At 41.7% G+C, this 15,911-nt stretch overlaps 1 protein-coding gene across 10 annotated transcripts in view; it reads left to right on the forward strand.

Annotated features, from left to right (window-relative positions):
* The window catches only part of PALM2AKAP2 (PALM2 and AKAP2 fusion), a 388,965-nt gene extending 374,607 nt beyond the window's left edge, over positions 1-14,358 (forward strand). For 8 of the 10 annotated variants that reach the window (XM_063650271.1, XM_063650272.1, XM_063650273.1 and 5 more), the window contains 2 exons: positions 2,037-2,215; positions 14,115-14,358. In XM_063650271.1, coding sequence (XP_063506341.1) covers positions 2,037-2,215; positions 14,115-14,213 — 278 coding nt within the window. In that variant the 3' untranslated portion in view covers positions 14,214-14,358. The remainder of the gene's footprint in view (positions 1-2,036; positions 2,216-14,114) is intronic. The other 2 variants (XM_063650274.1, XM_054500351.2) reach the window with 1 other exon arrangement.
* Positions 14,359-15,911: the final 1,553 nt, after the last annotated feature.

Consider the following 15,911-nt stretch of genomic DNA (forward strand, 5'->3'; position numbering starts at 1 on the left):
AACTTGCCCAAAGTGATTTGGCTGCCAAGTCATGGATTCAAGTGCACTGGCTGGCTCCAGAGCTTACACGCTCACCACTGTGCTATATTGTTTCTTAAGCCTTCAATTAAAAAGTCAATTGGAATTTTCAGAGATACATACTAAGTGTGCAGGAGTGAGGTGACCTGAGGTCTGGGATTGGTTTAAAATAATTCAGCAAGTCTAAGGAAGGAAGGAAGAGCCAATTATGCTAAAATCTTGATAAATGTTTACTCTGGGTGATATTTATAATGTTTATAGGGGTCATTATAGCATTCCCTCATTTCCGCAATAAAAAATAGAAACGGTTTCTAGTGAACTTGGAGATTTTGAAATACTTATTATTGTACTGTTAATATCAAAAGACTTTTCAGTTATCTGGGTAATTTAGATCAAAGCAACAAATTTCACTGTTATTAATGTAATGTGGCCATGAAATGGAGTGCCCTTTTCTGTATATTAAAACCTATTTTCCACCTAATCCCCAAGTGTGACAGCTAAATACCTTAAAAAAGAAATCAAGAAGGGTGTATCCTGCCAAATGTATTTGATAGAATAGCAAAATGTTTGAGTTAGAAGAGACCACAAAGATAACTTCTTCCAAAATTCCCATTTAACCGCTATGGCAGTTAAAGCTAGGAGAATTTAAGTGATCAGCCCACGATTGAAGTGGGAACATGAAATGATGATCTGTAGTCAGTCACATAGCCAAGTACTGGAAGAGCAGGAGTTAAAAACCTGGGTTTCCTGGACTCCAGGCCTTTGTATCTCTCATCAGAAGGAGGTTGTGCCAGTAAAGGGCTAAGCAGCCCACATGGAAACATGGACACCAGGCTTTACTTGTGATTCCTGCTACATCAGGCAGTTGCCAAGTTAGAAGCCTGGGATATAAGATGAAGAAAGGTGAGTCCCCTTCGGCTTGGAACTGGAAGAGGTCAAATGGCCCTTTCCCCTCCCAAATGGGGCCATGCAAGCCCCATTTATCTTGTGTGTTTTCTCCACATTCCTTGTTCACAGGTTCTAGCTGCGTCAACCACAAAGGGCATAACTGGAAAAATCATAATTGTTGCACTTGAAGATACTTCCCAGAAGTGCATTTGGGGCTCTGTGTCAATAAACCCACCCCCTGAAGGGCCAGAAGCCAGGGCCGGGCATTTCTTGGGAGGGAGGGATGGAAATGGTCTTGGTGAGGGTGTGTAGAGTCACCACAACCACTGTTGAATTAATCACTGACCTCATCTCTCCATCCTGAGGATTCTTGGAGGACATTGCAAGAGCTAAGATCTCCTCATTCCCAAGGCTGGTGTGCACCTTTTCCACTGCCTTTGTTGGTGTACACTTCTTAAGGTCTGGGAGGCCTCAAACCCCAATGTTTCAGGACCCCAGCAGGTGAAGTAAATGAATAAAGCTGGCCAGTGTAAGACCGGGGCGAACTGAGAAGAACAAACTTCATCCTTATTCAAAGGTTTTATAACACTGGGCTGTCCGCACAAAAAGCCTGGGCAGGTCAGCAGACAACTGGCTTCCTCTGCTATAGAGGATAGACCCTGGTGAGGAAAGCAGGAGGCCTGGGTACCATCACTGGCTCCCTATGACTTGAGTACAGCCTTCCCTTGGCGGAGCCTCAAGCTCTTTCATCTGTTAAGAAGTGGGTCTGTGAGTCTCCAAGGCGCCACCACCTGTGACAGTCTAATTCTATGATCTGTGATAGAATACATGTCTCAAAACAACTGGAGCCACTGTCGGTCTGTCCAACATATATTTGCAAAATGCGTGCTGGGCCTGTTTGATCTAACTGACTTTTTGGAACTTGGTGTCCTTGAGATCTTTGGATGGGTTTGTGCATTAACCTTAAGTTCTTTGATCCCTGTAATATAATAAAATGGCCTACACTTAACCATCATTCTGGTACCACTCTCTGTGTCAGAGGTTGTTGCTCTTTTATTTGCCAGTTTTCTTTCTAAAAGCAGTCATGAGCAGACAAGCTTAGAAAGGGTATTCTCTTCGTGTTGTTTCAGGGAAAATAGAGAAAGTCAAACCTCCTCCATCCCCCACCACTGAAGGCCCCAGCTTGCAGCCTGACTTAGCCCCTGAAGAGGCTGCCGGAACCCAGCGGCCCAAGAATCTGATGCAGACCCTCATGGAAGACTATGAGACACACAAATCTAAAAGGCGCGAGAGAATGGATGATAGTAGTGTAAGTTTTTCCTCCTTTCCTCTTTCACTTCTCTGAGTGCGGCCATCGGTGTGGCGTGTGGCATTCCAGTTCAGGCACAAATGTGTATGTGGTTGTCTGGTCAGCATTAGGGTTCCAATATCAGTTTTCAAATATGTGGTTTCACATGCCTGGAACTGGGTTTGGGTTTTTGCCTGTTTCAAAAAAAAATGTTGATCATGCAGGGAGCTGGTCCTTTGCGGCCAAGTATAGCTGGAGTCGACCAGCAAGGCTAGTGCGTAAGATGTTTGGTGCATAGAAAGACAGCATGCAAGGGCCACGCAGAGAGAAGGTTGCAAGTGCCCTGAAATCATCCCTAAGCACCTGCGAGCTGATTTCTACCATTGCCCAGTAGAGATTTTATTTCTCTAGACAAGGATGAAGATGCTGTTCCTTCAAAGCCGACCCTCTAGGCAATCCCTAACAATGTTACGGTGCTTAAAAGACTGAGTGTGTTTGGGGCTGTTAACAAGCCCATGTGCATAGCTTGACAGCAAAGAGCCAGTTAAAGTGACCGTTGAAAACCACATGGCTACTCTGCTACCCCCAAGCCCTCAGAACTTTGCACATAACGTTCAAATTAACTGTGAAGGAAGTCATTTGCTCTGTGGTTTCTTTCTCCGGTTAGAGACATAGGAACTGTTGCTCTACACAGTCCCAGGAGCCTGGAGATCAGCCTCAGGGTTCATGCCAACCTCCTATGGGTCTTCTGGCACCAGTCTCTTAGCACATATTGAAGTCATCACCTCCTCCCCTGACTGCACTTAAGTCACAAATAGCTTGGGTTGGTTGAGGATCCTGCTGAGTTTACCTGAGACAGTCCTGGCTTACGCCTGTTGTGGTGTTGTGATTATTAATATCCCCTTTCACTCTTTTGTTGTTGTTGTTGTTGAGACAGGGTCTGTCTCTGTCACCCAGGCTGGAATGCGTTGATGTAATCATGGCTCATCGCATCCTCGGCCTCCTGGGTTCAGGCAATCCTCCCGCCTCAGCTTCCTGAATAGCTGGGACCACAGGCGTATGCCACCATACCTGGCTTATTTTTTAACTTTTTTGTAGAAAGGAGGTCTCATTATGTTGCTCAGACTGTTCTTCAACTCCTGAGCTCAAGGGATACTCCCACCCCAGCTTCCTAAAGTGCTGGGATTACAGGCATGAGCCACTGCACCCAGCCTGCCTTTCACTCTCGAAAGTGTCCCAGTTTGGGTGATAAACCATCTGGTCACCTTAAACTTGAATGCTATGAAGTTCACAGGAAGAATTCCCTGCTGTTTTATTGCCTTTTATATCCTAGCTGGCTAACTTAAAGGATTTCTGGAGTTGAAGCCCAGATGCTGAAAGTTGCTTTCAAAATATATGGTGGTAAAGAAAGGAAGAAAGCAAATGGATATCTGGCAGCCTGGCTTCTCACTTGGCATCTCCCAGGCTTTCCCTTGTGTTTACACCTGAACTGCATGGAGCACTGGCTCAGCTGCTGTATTAGGCTGCAGCTATTCTACTGGGCTCTTCACTGTATTAGACAGTGGGATGATGCCCAGCCCTGGGTAGCTGCTGCAGACATTTCCACTGCTGAACCTCACTGTAGGGGAGCCAGCAGCTCCTGTTGTGAGCCTGTAGGAGCCAGCAGCTCCTTTTGTGAGCCTGTAGGATTTTTCCCTGGCTACTCAGTCACTTTACCAGCCCTTCTTTGAAGCCCCACTTCATGCCTGAAGAAAGGATAAAGTTTGCCTTAAGAATTTTCTGGAAGTTAAATCATTTTGAAACTTGGTGCTCTAGGTGTCTGGTTTCTTTTCTCCTAGCGACTCTGCTCTATACATCAGCAGCTTTGGTAGAATTTAGCCAAGTGGATGCCCCACATTCTGATGTGGATGGGGAAGAACAAGTAGAACCACTTAGCATGTGACCCACGTGAGTGTTTGCTGAGCACACTCTACTGGTCACTTGTGTATGTCTTTTGTGTTGGAGTGCAGATGATAGAGAAAAATACTCCATACAGAAGGGTAGAGGCAGTTCTCACTCATTTCATAAAGGCAGAGGGCTGGAAGCTCTTTCGTGCACACGCTGACACTCTGGCAGCCACCTAACAAATGCCAACCAGGCTGGGTTTTTCCTCTGCATGAATGAAGCTGCTTGGAATGAGCGTTTTAATATGCTGATTGCCCTCCACTTATGAAGCAAAGAGGCAGCCTCCTGTCTCTATATTTTCCAGTAAATAAACATTTTGAAAAAGAAAGAGACCTAACTAATTAAGCTGTTAATATCCCTGGATCTTGGATTCAAAGCCAAATGTTTTGCACTGTTATTGCTATTACAACAGAACAAGTTTGCTGTTGTTGAAAATTCTTAGGATCAGGACAAAATCTACCAATCCACTATATGCTCATTTAAGAGACCCAAATCTAAAACAACAAATTCAGATTGCTTCTAAAGCAAAGATATGATCATCAGTCAGGCTTCAAATAAGAGCCCTCTCCTAGCCCTTCCAATTCAGGGAAACTTTTCTCCTGTGTCTATGTCGATCACTGGTGAATGTGTTGAAATTTACCTGTAGCGATGGACAAAGATTCATTTGTTTCCTAACCAATCTGTGGCCCCTTTTCCATTTTTTCTTTTTCTTTAATACCAGAAGGATAGTAATAGAGAACAGATGGATTGCTGGGGGGTGGAGTTGTGTAACTGGCTTACCTATCCGTAGAAGCATAAAGTTAATTCTCTTAAAGGTTAAGTAATTCTGATCTCCAGCCTCCATTTACATACACTATTCTCATGGAGAAACATGGCTTCTTAGACTCTCCACCCTCTAAGCACCTCAGTGGCTCACACCTACACACCCAGCATCTCCCCATGTTATGCAGCATCACCCCCATGTTATGCAGCATCACCCCTGGCACCTCCATTTGCCAATATTTTTTCCAGTAAGCCACTTGGCAGTATTTTGGCATGTCGTTTTGGAGACGATAAACCACACCTGAGAATCAATGCCTGTCACGTGATTAGAACACAACCGTGTGTTTGCCCATCGAAAATAACAGTTGTTTGTGAATTGAGCAAAAATAATTCTTATTTTTTATTCTTTCTAAGGAGAAGGCAGAGTTAAAAACAAGACAGGTGCTGATCATTGGAATGTGTATAAAGTGTGATATGTTAGACACAATGATATTGAGGAGAGTGAAAGACAGAGGAGAAAGATAGAATGTAGCTATGGCTGAAGTTTTGCTGAGTGAGAAAAACTTATCTTTGCCATCAAAACAAGTTCAGTGTCCCCCAAGCCCCCATCAGAGTTGTGGTGGCCTCTGGGGTCCTGTCCACAGGGACTCAGCTCAGGGCCCTGCTCTATCCAGTTTTCCACTTTATAAAAAGTCATATGCAGCGAGGCCCCTGGCTTATGGGAGTCAGGGAGTGGTGTTATCCAAAGGTTATCCCCAACCGGCCATATTTGTTCCTAGCTCAGAACTTGAGCAAAGTACTCCCTTTAGTTGCCACAGTCTTCACCCACCTGGGCTGATTTCTTTGTCCTGTATATTGGAGTCACCAAAGAGTGTCTCCAGCCTTACTTATTAATGGACCTCTTGGCTAATTCTGGGGGCAGGAGGATTACCCCACCCCTACGCACTTACCCAAGGCTGTTTACCAACCTATGCAAGGCCTTTGTGTGAATTAGGAAAAAAAACACCCTTGTTCCTCTATGAAGATGCAGCCCTGCACCAGCCACATATTTGGGGGGTAGAGTAGGGGACTGGGCTTTAGTGCCATTCATTCCTTTAGTCTGACGCTTTTGTGCAGTGCACACACCACACACCCAGATGCAGCAATCCTATTCATGTTGTGGGTTTCTCTTATCTGGAAATGTTCTCTTATGTGGAAATGTCTGCTTATCTGGGTCTCATACCATTTCTGCTCAGTCATGCAATTCATAATGGACTAGTGAATCCTAGTTTTCTAAAGGGCTTCTTGATGCCTTGCAAAGGGACTGCCTCCAAGGTGGGGTTGCCCACTCATGGATCTAGAAGACATTTGGATCAGTGGGCACAAGTGATAGGCTATTTGGATGTTTTTCCTTCAGGCATGAAGAACCCCTCTAGGAAGCTATGATTCATCAGTCTGTCCTGAGTGACATGACTGTATTTAGGCAAACAGTATTTTTCCAGCCAATTGTTTCCCTAACCTGACCTGAGCCTCAGAAAGTGAAGATGATGGGTCACTGAGTCAATGGTGCTCATAAACATCTCGAGGGTTTGCTTTGCCTTTCTCAGTTGAAGGGATGCTGACCAGAGTCCAAATCATAGCCTCCTGGATGTTCAGCCCCATCTTTACTTCAAGCACAGGATCTGCTCTCAGTGGGGTTTTCCTGTGTGCTCTCTCTCACTCTCTTTCTCATCCCATGACTTCATTACTGAGAGGTCATCCAACCACTCTGTCTCATCTTAGAACAAGAGAAGACCTCGTCAGTTTTCCTGGGCTACGTCAAAGCTGAGAGTTCCTGGCACACATTACCCTTCCAGACCAGGACATGCATTGAGAGTTGTGGCCATACTCTCGCTCAGTGCGTGAAGGAAGCCTATCTGCCTCCTGTTCCCCCAGATGCTACAGGAAGCTCAGTGATGCCTTGTGCTTCCCTAACTCTCTCTTAGGTTCTCACTCATACCCTAGTGAAGATGCAAAGGAGAGAGAAGAGCTCCTGACTTGTCAACTCCCAGCCATTAGCCCAATCATGACAGAACTATAATTCCTAAGTGCTATATATAAGAAGCAGTCAGCAATCACAGATGTGTGATCCCACCTAACTAGTCTGTGGCTATCAATGCCCCAAACCAATAAATGCTTTAAATGCCCCAAGCAGTGTAAATGTACGCTCATTACCATAATTCTGGAGAGGGATGTCCCAAATTGGTCCTGCTATCTCATTTTCCATAGTCAGGCCATTTTTTTCTGTACTTTGAGTAAGACTTTTAGGAACTAAAGGATCATTTCAGTTCCTAAGTGCTCATACTAATAATCCTATATAATCACCAGAAATTGCTATCAAAGGATGATCCCACTCTCAGGAACTTACCCAGGCCTCCAGGGTTCTGACGAGGGAGGCTGTGTGGTCTCCCTAGGCAAGACTACCCTTAGGCCGGTTTCAGAGAATCTGACTACACAAACCAACTGCTGTGATTAGGATCTTCTTTTAATGGAACAACAGGTTACAAGACGGCTTTGGGGTTCAGAGAACCCTACGGGAAGAGAAAAGGCTGTTTGGCTACAGATTCTAGCAAATCCAAAATGGCCCCCAATGACCTTGCTGGTGGGCAGCTGATTGTGTACAGAGGGGAAGGAATCTTGTTAATTCAAAGTACAGAAACTGAAAGCAACGTTTTGAATTAACAAAGTATGGCTTATCTGATATTTTTATTAGTGAACAATAGGGTATCTAGTTGCTGCAAAGAATAGACTTATAAATAAACTAATATCAGATGGAGAAAGTTTTGGCATGGGTGTAGAGTGGTCTCCTGGTATTACTTCCCCTCCCATCCTCTTCTGGTGTGGTGCCTGTTCCCAGCTAGGGGGTGTTCTGTAAGTGTGTCACTGCCATGTACTAACCCTGGTCTTTTCCCTCTCTGCCAGTACACTTCTAAGTTACTGTCTTGCAAGGTGACTTCCGAGGTACTTTTCAATTTGTTTGTCTTGGTCTTACTGAATGCATGATCCAGGTGCATGCTGCTGTGGTTTGCCATTTCCTGATGAGTTAAACGAAAATGGCAAGAAAAATGACTTGTCTCCGTATGTATTTTTTTGTGCCTTTTCTGAATTATGGGACTGCCTCAAAATGTTGGAGTCCATGCAACAGTGATATACGATGGTGTGGTTTGCTGTGCTGTGCTGTGGGGGTGAGTGGGAGGGTACTGGGGAAGACCTTGCCTGCTCACGGATCTTGAAGACGTTTGGACCAGAGGACACAAGTGATGGGCTATTCTGGTTTTTAAAGTTTCTTTAGGCATTAATAGCAAGTATACTTGGCCTGGTTGGAAAACAGTGCAGCTCATGCAGATTGAGCTATTGATTTTCACCCATTCTTTGTTTACCTTAACATAAAGCTAGAAAGCTCCATTCTATAGATTTAAGATGAACCATCCTAATCTATAGATTTATCAAACGTAAACCATCCCAGACCTCCCTCCCTCCAATCTTAAACGTGTATTTTTATTTTAGAAACTCTAAGCCTTGTTTTCTCCAAAAGCCTCCTTGTTTAAGAGACAAGGTCTTACTCTGTCACCCAGGGTGGAGTAGAGTGGTGCAATCATAGCTCACTGTAGCCTTAACCTCCTGGGCTCAAGCGATCCTCCTGTCTCAGCCTCCCAAAGAGCTGGAACTATAGGTGTGTGCCATTATGCCCAGCTAATTTATTACTTTATATATTTTTTGTAGGGACAGGGGTCTCGCTATGTTGCCCAGGCTGGTCTCAAACTCCTGGCCTCAAGTGATCCTCCTGCCTCAGCCTCCCAAAGCATTGAGGTTACAGGTGTGAGCCACTGTTCTCGGTCCCCAAAAGTCTTCTTTCCTTTTACACAGATTTCACAAATATATGTGCTATAAATATGTGTGCTATGAGAAGGCATAATATTTTTCTCTTTTAATTTTTTTTCTATTTTGTCCATTTTTTCTTTTTGCTGAGAAAGCACAATATTTTTCATATTTTTATTTCTGTATTTTATTTTGATTTTAAAAGAATTATTTCAAATATACAGAATTGTAGAGAGAATCATTCGTTCATTCATTTAACAATTTTCGAGGCTCTACTATGTGTCAGGCATTGTTCTAGGTTCCAAGAATACAGCAGTCAACAAAACAAGTTCCTGATATCATGGAACTGGCATTCAGAATAATATAAGATAATAAAATAATAAAACCCACCTACCCAGCTTTGTTCATTGTTATCATTTCATGATATTTAATATTTTTAAAAGAAATTAATATTGCAAATACGATTTAAGCCCTCTTGTTACTTCTCCCAGTTCCCTCTTCCCCTACAATCTCACAGAGGTAATTATTTTTGAGCTTGTTGTTCATCATTTCCATGCATGGTTTTATACTTATACTACAAATGTGTATATACATAAACAACACCTTATTTTTGCATGTTTAAAGACATTCTGTAAATGGTAAATCATGTTGCAGTATCTTCTGCTCCTGACTTTGTTCTGTCTGCATTGTTTTTAGATGTGTCCTTGTTGATCACTGTGGCTGTGGTTCATTCTTTGTAACTGCTGTATGGTATTCCATTGAATGAATATATCACTATTTATTCAATCTTCTATTATGGAAATGTAGACTGTTTCCAGTTTTTCTTACCGTTAGAAATAATACTTTTATGAATGTTATTATACATGTCTCTTTATGTACCTATGGAAGAACCTCTCTCTATATCTGGGAGTAGAAGCACTGGCTACTAGCCTGATACATCCTAACATTTACTAGATATTGTAAATTATTTTTCAAGTTGGTTGAATTAACCTGTAGCATAATAAGTTTTGGTCTCTCTATTTAGCCAAAGAATTATATTTAAATATAGAGCTGACCTGCTGATTATCAGTAATTTTCTTTCATAAGATATCAAATGAATACTGGGAATATCATTCCGTACCTTCTTTAATGTCTAATTGTGGTTCTCATCTGGAGGATGGCAGTTTGAGAATTAGGACTAAGCCCATCTCCCCTTTGAGTCCATTTAAAACAATGAAAATCTGGTCAAATATATCCAAGGAAGATAGAGTTGGGCCCACTCTGTCTTCAATTTAAAAGCAGATTGGAAGATGAAATATAAACATTAATATGCATAGGGTGATATTCTTTAACATATCTGTCTTTTGTTTCATATGTCCAAATTAAAGTTTTCTATATTGATTGCTTTCAAAGTTAAGCAATTCACTTGAATTCCCTAAGCATTCGAGAGAAAAATTAATATTAAAGGGTTGTTGAGAGATAATTGTTTTTTATTCCCCACCAGACCTGAATGTGAATTTGTGAAAACAATAAAACTTTATTTGTTTATGTATTTAGTTTACTTTTTTTTTTTTTTTTTTTTTTTTTTTTTTTGAGACACAGTCTCACTCTGTCGCCCAGGCTGAAGTACAGTGGTGCGATCTCAGCTCACTGCAGCCTCTGCCTCCCATGCTCAAGTGAGTCTCATGCCTCAACCTCCTAAGTAGCTGGGACTACAGGTGGCAGCCACCATGCCCAGCTAATTTTTGTATTTTTAGTAGAGACAGGTTTTCACCATGTTGGCCAGGCTGGTCTCGAACTCCTAGTCTCAAGCAATCTGCCTGCCTCGGCCTCTCAAACTGCTGGGATTACAGGCTTGAGCCACTGCACCCAGCCACAATAAAACTTTAAATCAGATCCTTTTTTGTTTTCCCTTTTCCATTTCCATGGGGAGTGTTGATTGCTCTTCTCTGATGTGTCTCCTTCTGGACTCCTTACAGCCATTGGGCAGCCATATAGTTTGGTGGCCTCAAGCATCAACTCTGCACCCAGAGTGCGGAGTTCAAATCTTGGTTTTGCCTTCTGCTAACTGGCTAATTCTGGGCAAGTTACTTAACCTCCCTGTGCTTCAGGTTCTTCATATAAAAAATGGGAGTAATAACAGCATAAATCTCATAGACTAGTAGTGAGGACTCAAACAGTAACATCGTACTTAGGATGTGAGTATGACTATTATTAGAGCCCCAGAGACATGTGCCTTTTTGCCCAGAAAATAAAGGAATGAACTTTAGAAAGTAAAGTTAATATGCAGTAATAAACAAGTCATAAAAGCTCTAAATTTGCTAGAGATTCACACACACACACACATCTGAATTAATTACAGAACAGATGCTTATTCAAATACCTTGATTTTTGAATCTTCTGAAGACCAGTTGTGGGGCGGCTTTACTCCCAGATAGCCCTGGGTCATAAGCCTTATGAACCCAAAGACAGCTTTATATCAAGGTTGCCAGGTATTTCAGTAATGATGTTTATTTTCTTGTCTGTGCCATTACTAGAGGCTTTAGATTTCACTAGAAATTTATTGTATGACCATGGTAAGTGGGCGTACAAACTAGGGGAATGAATTAAGAAAAGAGAGCTCATTGTTGGTATAAGTGAATTATTTGGGCTCTTGACAAGTAGATGTCCAAACCCAAGCTATGCTAAACATTTCCATAATTATGAATATTATTTTTCTGCCCATTACACTTTTGGTCACTAAGCTCCATGAGGTAAGGGACTATTCTATCCTCAACACGAAGCACTGTGCCTTATACTTGGTAGGAAACTAATAAATATGTGTAAATTGGATCGATAGATGGCTTGTAACAAGAGTTCCTAAAGAGCAGACCAACTCAATTTGCTCAAGTTGTTTGAGAATTAAAATAGGGTTTAAATAACAAGACAAAGAACATTCCAAGAGGATGGGGACCGTAGTTTTTAGAACTTTAGATTTATTTTTAGCTTTGAGGTAAACCTTTCTGTTTGTATCTGCAATCTGAAAGGCAAAGAGATGATCCTTTCATACAATGTAGAGTTCTTTATAAAATGCCCTATTTGTATGCCACTTCATAATTTATAAATCCCTTTCACATGATGATAGAAATAATTATTCCATCATAGTGAGAGCTTACTATACGCTGGGAACTGTACTTTACATACATTGCCTCATTGATTTATCTGTCCAACTTTATGCTGTAGTTTTTATGATCCCCATTTTACATGGGGATACTGAAGCACAAGGGTAAGTGACTTTTCCAAGGTCATGAGGATTTAAAGTAGACCTAACTGGACTTCACAGTCCACAGTGCCTTCTGAGAAAGCCTGTGAAGTGGGGTAGCTGTGTTCTCCATGTTATAGATAAGAAATGTGAGATAAAAGATGAACAACAAAGGACAAAACTGGAAATAGAGCCCAGGACTTCCACGTGCAGTCCAGTGCTGTTTTTCAGTTCCATGCTACCACACGTTAGACTATTAGAAAATTTCTCTATTTAACTATAGCAGATTTGGAAGCGTGCTTTCCTCCTACTAATTTGTTATTCTTAGATATCTGTGGATATTGAGTGAGTGACCATGATATGCTTATATACAAAACACATTATGCAAAACATACATGGCTTATGTGCTTAACAATGCATCATTCATTCAGCAAACATGACTGAGGAGGAAAAGGGGAGGCTTCCCAGAGGGAGATACATTGAAGCTCTGGGTGGTCCATTCATTTGGCAAAGGTGCAGAGAAGCAGGTTGAGATGGACCCCCTGATCTCCCATCTACCCAGAATCTGCTTATGTCTGGGCTCTGACCTCTGCCTGTAACTGCACCTCCTTGCTTCTCTGGAGTTGCCAACTGTATTAGTCCATTTTCATACTGCTATGAAGAAATAACCAAGACTGGGTAATTTATAAAGAAAAGGAGGTTTAATGGACTCACAGTTCCACATGGCTGGGGAGGCCTCATAATCATGGCGGAAGGTGAAGGAAGATCAAAGGCACGTCTTACATGGCAGCAGGCAAGACAGTGTGTGCAGGGGAACTGCCCTTTATAAAACCATCGGGTCTGGTGAGACTTATTCACTGTCACAAGAACAGCATGTGAAAACTTCCCCCCAAATATTGAATTACCTCCCACGAGTCCCTCCTGCTACACAAGGGGATTATGGGAGCTACAATTCAAGATGAGATTTGGGTGGGGACACAGCCAATCCATATCACCAACATCACTGTCCCTTGCCTAACTGATTATATTTAGAATAAGCAATGCCTTCATTGCAGTTTGGATAATCAACCAATGTTGGCTCTACTGGACTTTTCTTTAAAATCAGAAACTATACATCCTAAGCAAATGCCAGAGCAATTGGTAAGAATGCCTGGGCTTGTTTTTGCTGCATTGTCATGAAATAGAACCATTTTTCATATGTTGGCAACCTAAATGCCATTAATCTGGAATCTCTTCTTGATCAAACTGAAACTGGACCAGATAGGCTGAAGTCTCCTCTTAGGAGTCCATGGCCTGCCCTAGTGAATGGGAGGAAGGGAGGCTCTCCCTCAGTGGTGGTGAGCCTACTTGTCCTTAATGTTGTTACCTTTCATTTCATTGATTAGCATGTAGGGTCTGAAGTTGTATCAGAATGCTGAGATTGCTTCTATTGATCCAAGAACTTTTTTTTTTTCATGTAATGGCTTTTTTAGTTTAATTTTGCCAAAGTAGGTTTTTATACTATAAATATCGTCATGGCTTATATAGGTTTGCAAAGCTTGATGGACTGAATCCACACTGGTCCCATTGTTTGGAATTATTTTCTGGTTGCTTGTTTATGAAGAGACTAAGACCATCTATATAGTGTGCTCTCTAATATGGTAATCACTAGTCACATGGAGCTATTCAAATTAAAATTAATTAAAATGAAATAAAATTAAATATTTAGCTTCTCAGCCACACTAGCCCTATTTCAAGTGCTCAATAGGCACGTATGGCTAGTGGCTACCATACTGGATAGCAGAGATACATTTTCATCATTGCATAAAGTTCAGTTGGACAGCACTGATCTGTTGTGTGTAGGGATCTGCTTTATCTGAAAACTTGATGCAGAATCATGGCTAGTTCAAAGAAACTTGCAGAACATTTCATGAAAATTAAATTTCTCTATGGTGAAAACTAGGGGTCAAGTAGCAGATGAATACTGGCTATGAGATGAATGCATAACCAGAACCTCCCATTCCCCTTTTTCCAGCGTCTCTCGTATCTCCCAACAGTGCTTTATCACTTTCTCCTCTCAAGTTGATAAAGAGAAAGGAAGAAAGAAACAGAGAAGTTGGTTTATGTTCATAATTAACATCCATGAACTCTGCATAATTTTTTTCCCTCTCTTTACAGGTCCTTGAGGCCACACGGGTTAATCGAAGAAAGAGCGCACTGGCTTTGCGCTGGGAAGCAGGGATCTATGCCAACCAGGAGGAAGAAGACAACGAATAAACTTCCTTCAACCCAGGAAGCATCTTTGGTGCTTGGGAGACCAAGAAACCAAGAAATTAACAACTGAAAGCATTTTAATGGACTATTTATTAAAGTGCAAACAAACTCAGCAATCCTTATGTAGACCAGAAGCTACAATACACAATGATGAAAACAAAACGAAAAGGAAGGCCACCCATCAGACTCTGGACACCCAGGAGTCAAAAGAGAAAGGACTTTTTTGGTGATTCAATCCCAGTGTCTGGTTTTGGGCCAATCTACAGTAGATCCAAAAGGACAAAACAAAAGGACAAAACATGTTACAAGCAAATCAACATAGTTGCTACAGGCGGAACTGAGACCAGCCTCTCTGGGCGATGAAGGACAATGGTGATAGGGCCACTTAGAGAGCAGTAGGGCCCAGGCTGGTGCAGCCTACATGGCACAGGATATTTCCCCGCACCAGTTTCCCACCTGTCGCTCGCAGCATCAGAGGGTGTTGCATTAACTCCATTTTCTCCAGCAGCCATAAAATGAATGGCATTTCTCTCCATATTTGCCCAGAAGAGGCAGTTATGATTCCACTTCTCTTACATTTAATTATTTTTAATTGAGAACAACTCATGATCACAATTCATAAAATCCATATTTTAAGACAATATTTCTTCATGTCACAAACACAATCTATTCTGCATGAGAAGGCTGAGAAAGGGGAAGAGAAAACCAAACCAAATGGATGATGTTAGCTTTAGGATCGTGTCTGCTTATAATATTCACTGATCTGCAGTTTATGAGAACACATTTTCACAGTTATGTTTCTTCACAGGAAAACTATATTTAGTGGGCAACAACTATTTTTATGATGGGATGGGGGAATATATACATGTATAGAATCTGTACACATCGAACAACTTGGTTCAAGATGGTGGGGGCATTTTTAGAGCAGCAATAATTGAAAAAAAGGCGAACTCTGCCTTGGAGAGGTAGATGATAAGAAATAAAAAGGTGTTTATAACTATTTTGTACTATAAAGTGGGCCTTAGAAATAGGAAGAAGAATGATGGATTCTTTTTGGATCAATCAGAAAGGAAACACGAAAGAAAAGTCATGAAGGTAGAGAGAGAAAAAGGGAGGGAGGGAGAAAGAATGGGAACAAAATAAGGAGGTAAGAGATACTATTTTTGCTGAGCAACCAGTGTTTTTCAGGATGATACAAAGAAAAATAGAGAATAGAAATTTAAGTGCAGGCTTGGAATCAGCTACAAATCCTAAAGATGGGATGTGTGTGGATGTGTGTGTGTGTACACCATTGTGTGTTTGTGTAAAATGTGTATGTTCGTGAGTAAGGGTGTGTGTGTGTGTGTGTGTGTGTGGATGTGGATTAAAATTCCGGAGTGACTGTGGCACTTGAGTGTACAGGTAATTCCTCCAAAGCTGTTTGCTGGCTTCAGGAGTGGAGTGAGAATTTCTTTTTTATGAAAAGGGATATAAAGGCACCGAGCTGATGCAGTATTTGTAATATTAAATTGACCTAACAAGGTATTTGCATGAGTCACAATTACAAAGTTTTGAGTGGTTTTGTAATTTGACATTTAGGAAAGTCTCCTATTTATTCTCATACTTGACATTCATGCTTAGTATACTATAGAGGATGCCAGCTTTAATCTTTCTGTCATTTAAAGCAATATGATAAGGGTATTCAATAATTGGGTGCCCTAA

This window comes from Pongo pygmaeus, chromosome 13, assembly GCF_028885625.2.
Source record: "Pongo pygmaeus isolate AG05252 chromosome 13, NHGRI_mPonPyg2-v2.0_pri, whole genome shotgun sequence".
Lineage (NCBI taxonomy): Eukaryota > Metazoa > Chordata > Mammalia > Primates > Hominidae > Pongo > Pongo pygmaeus.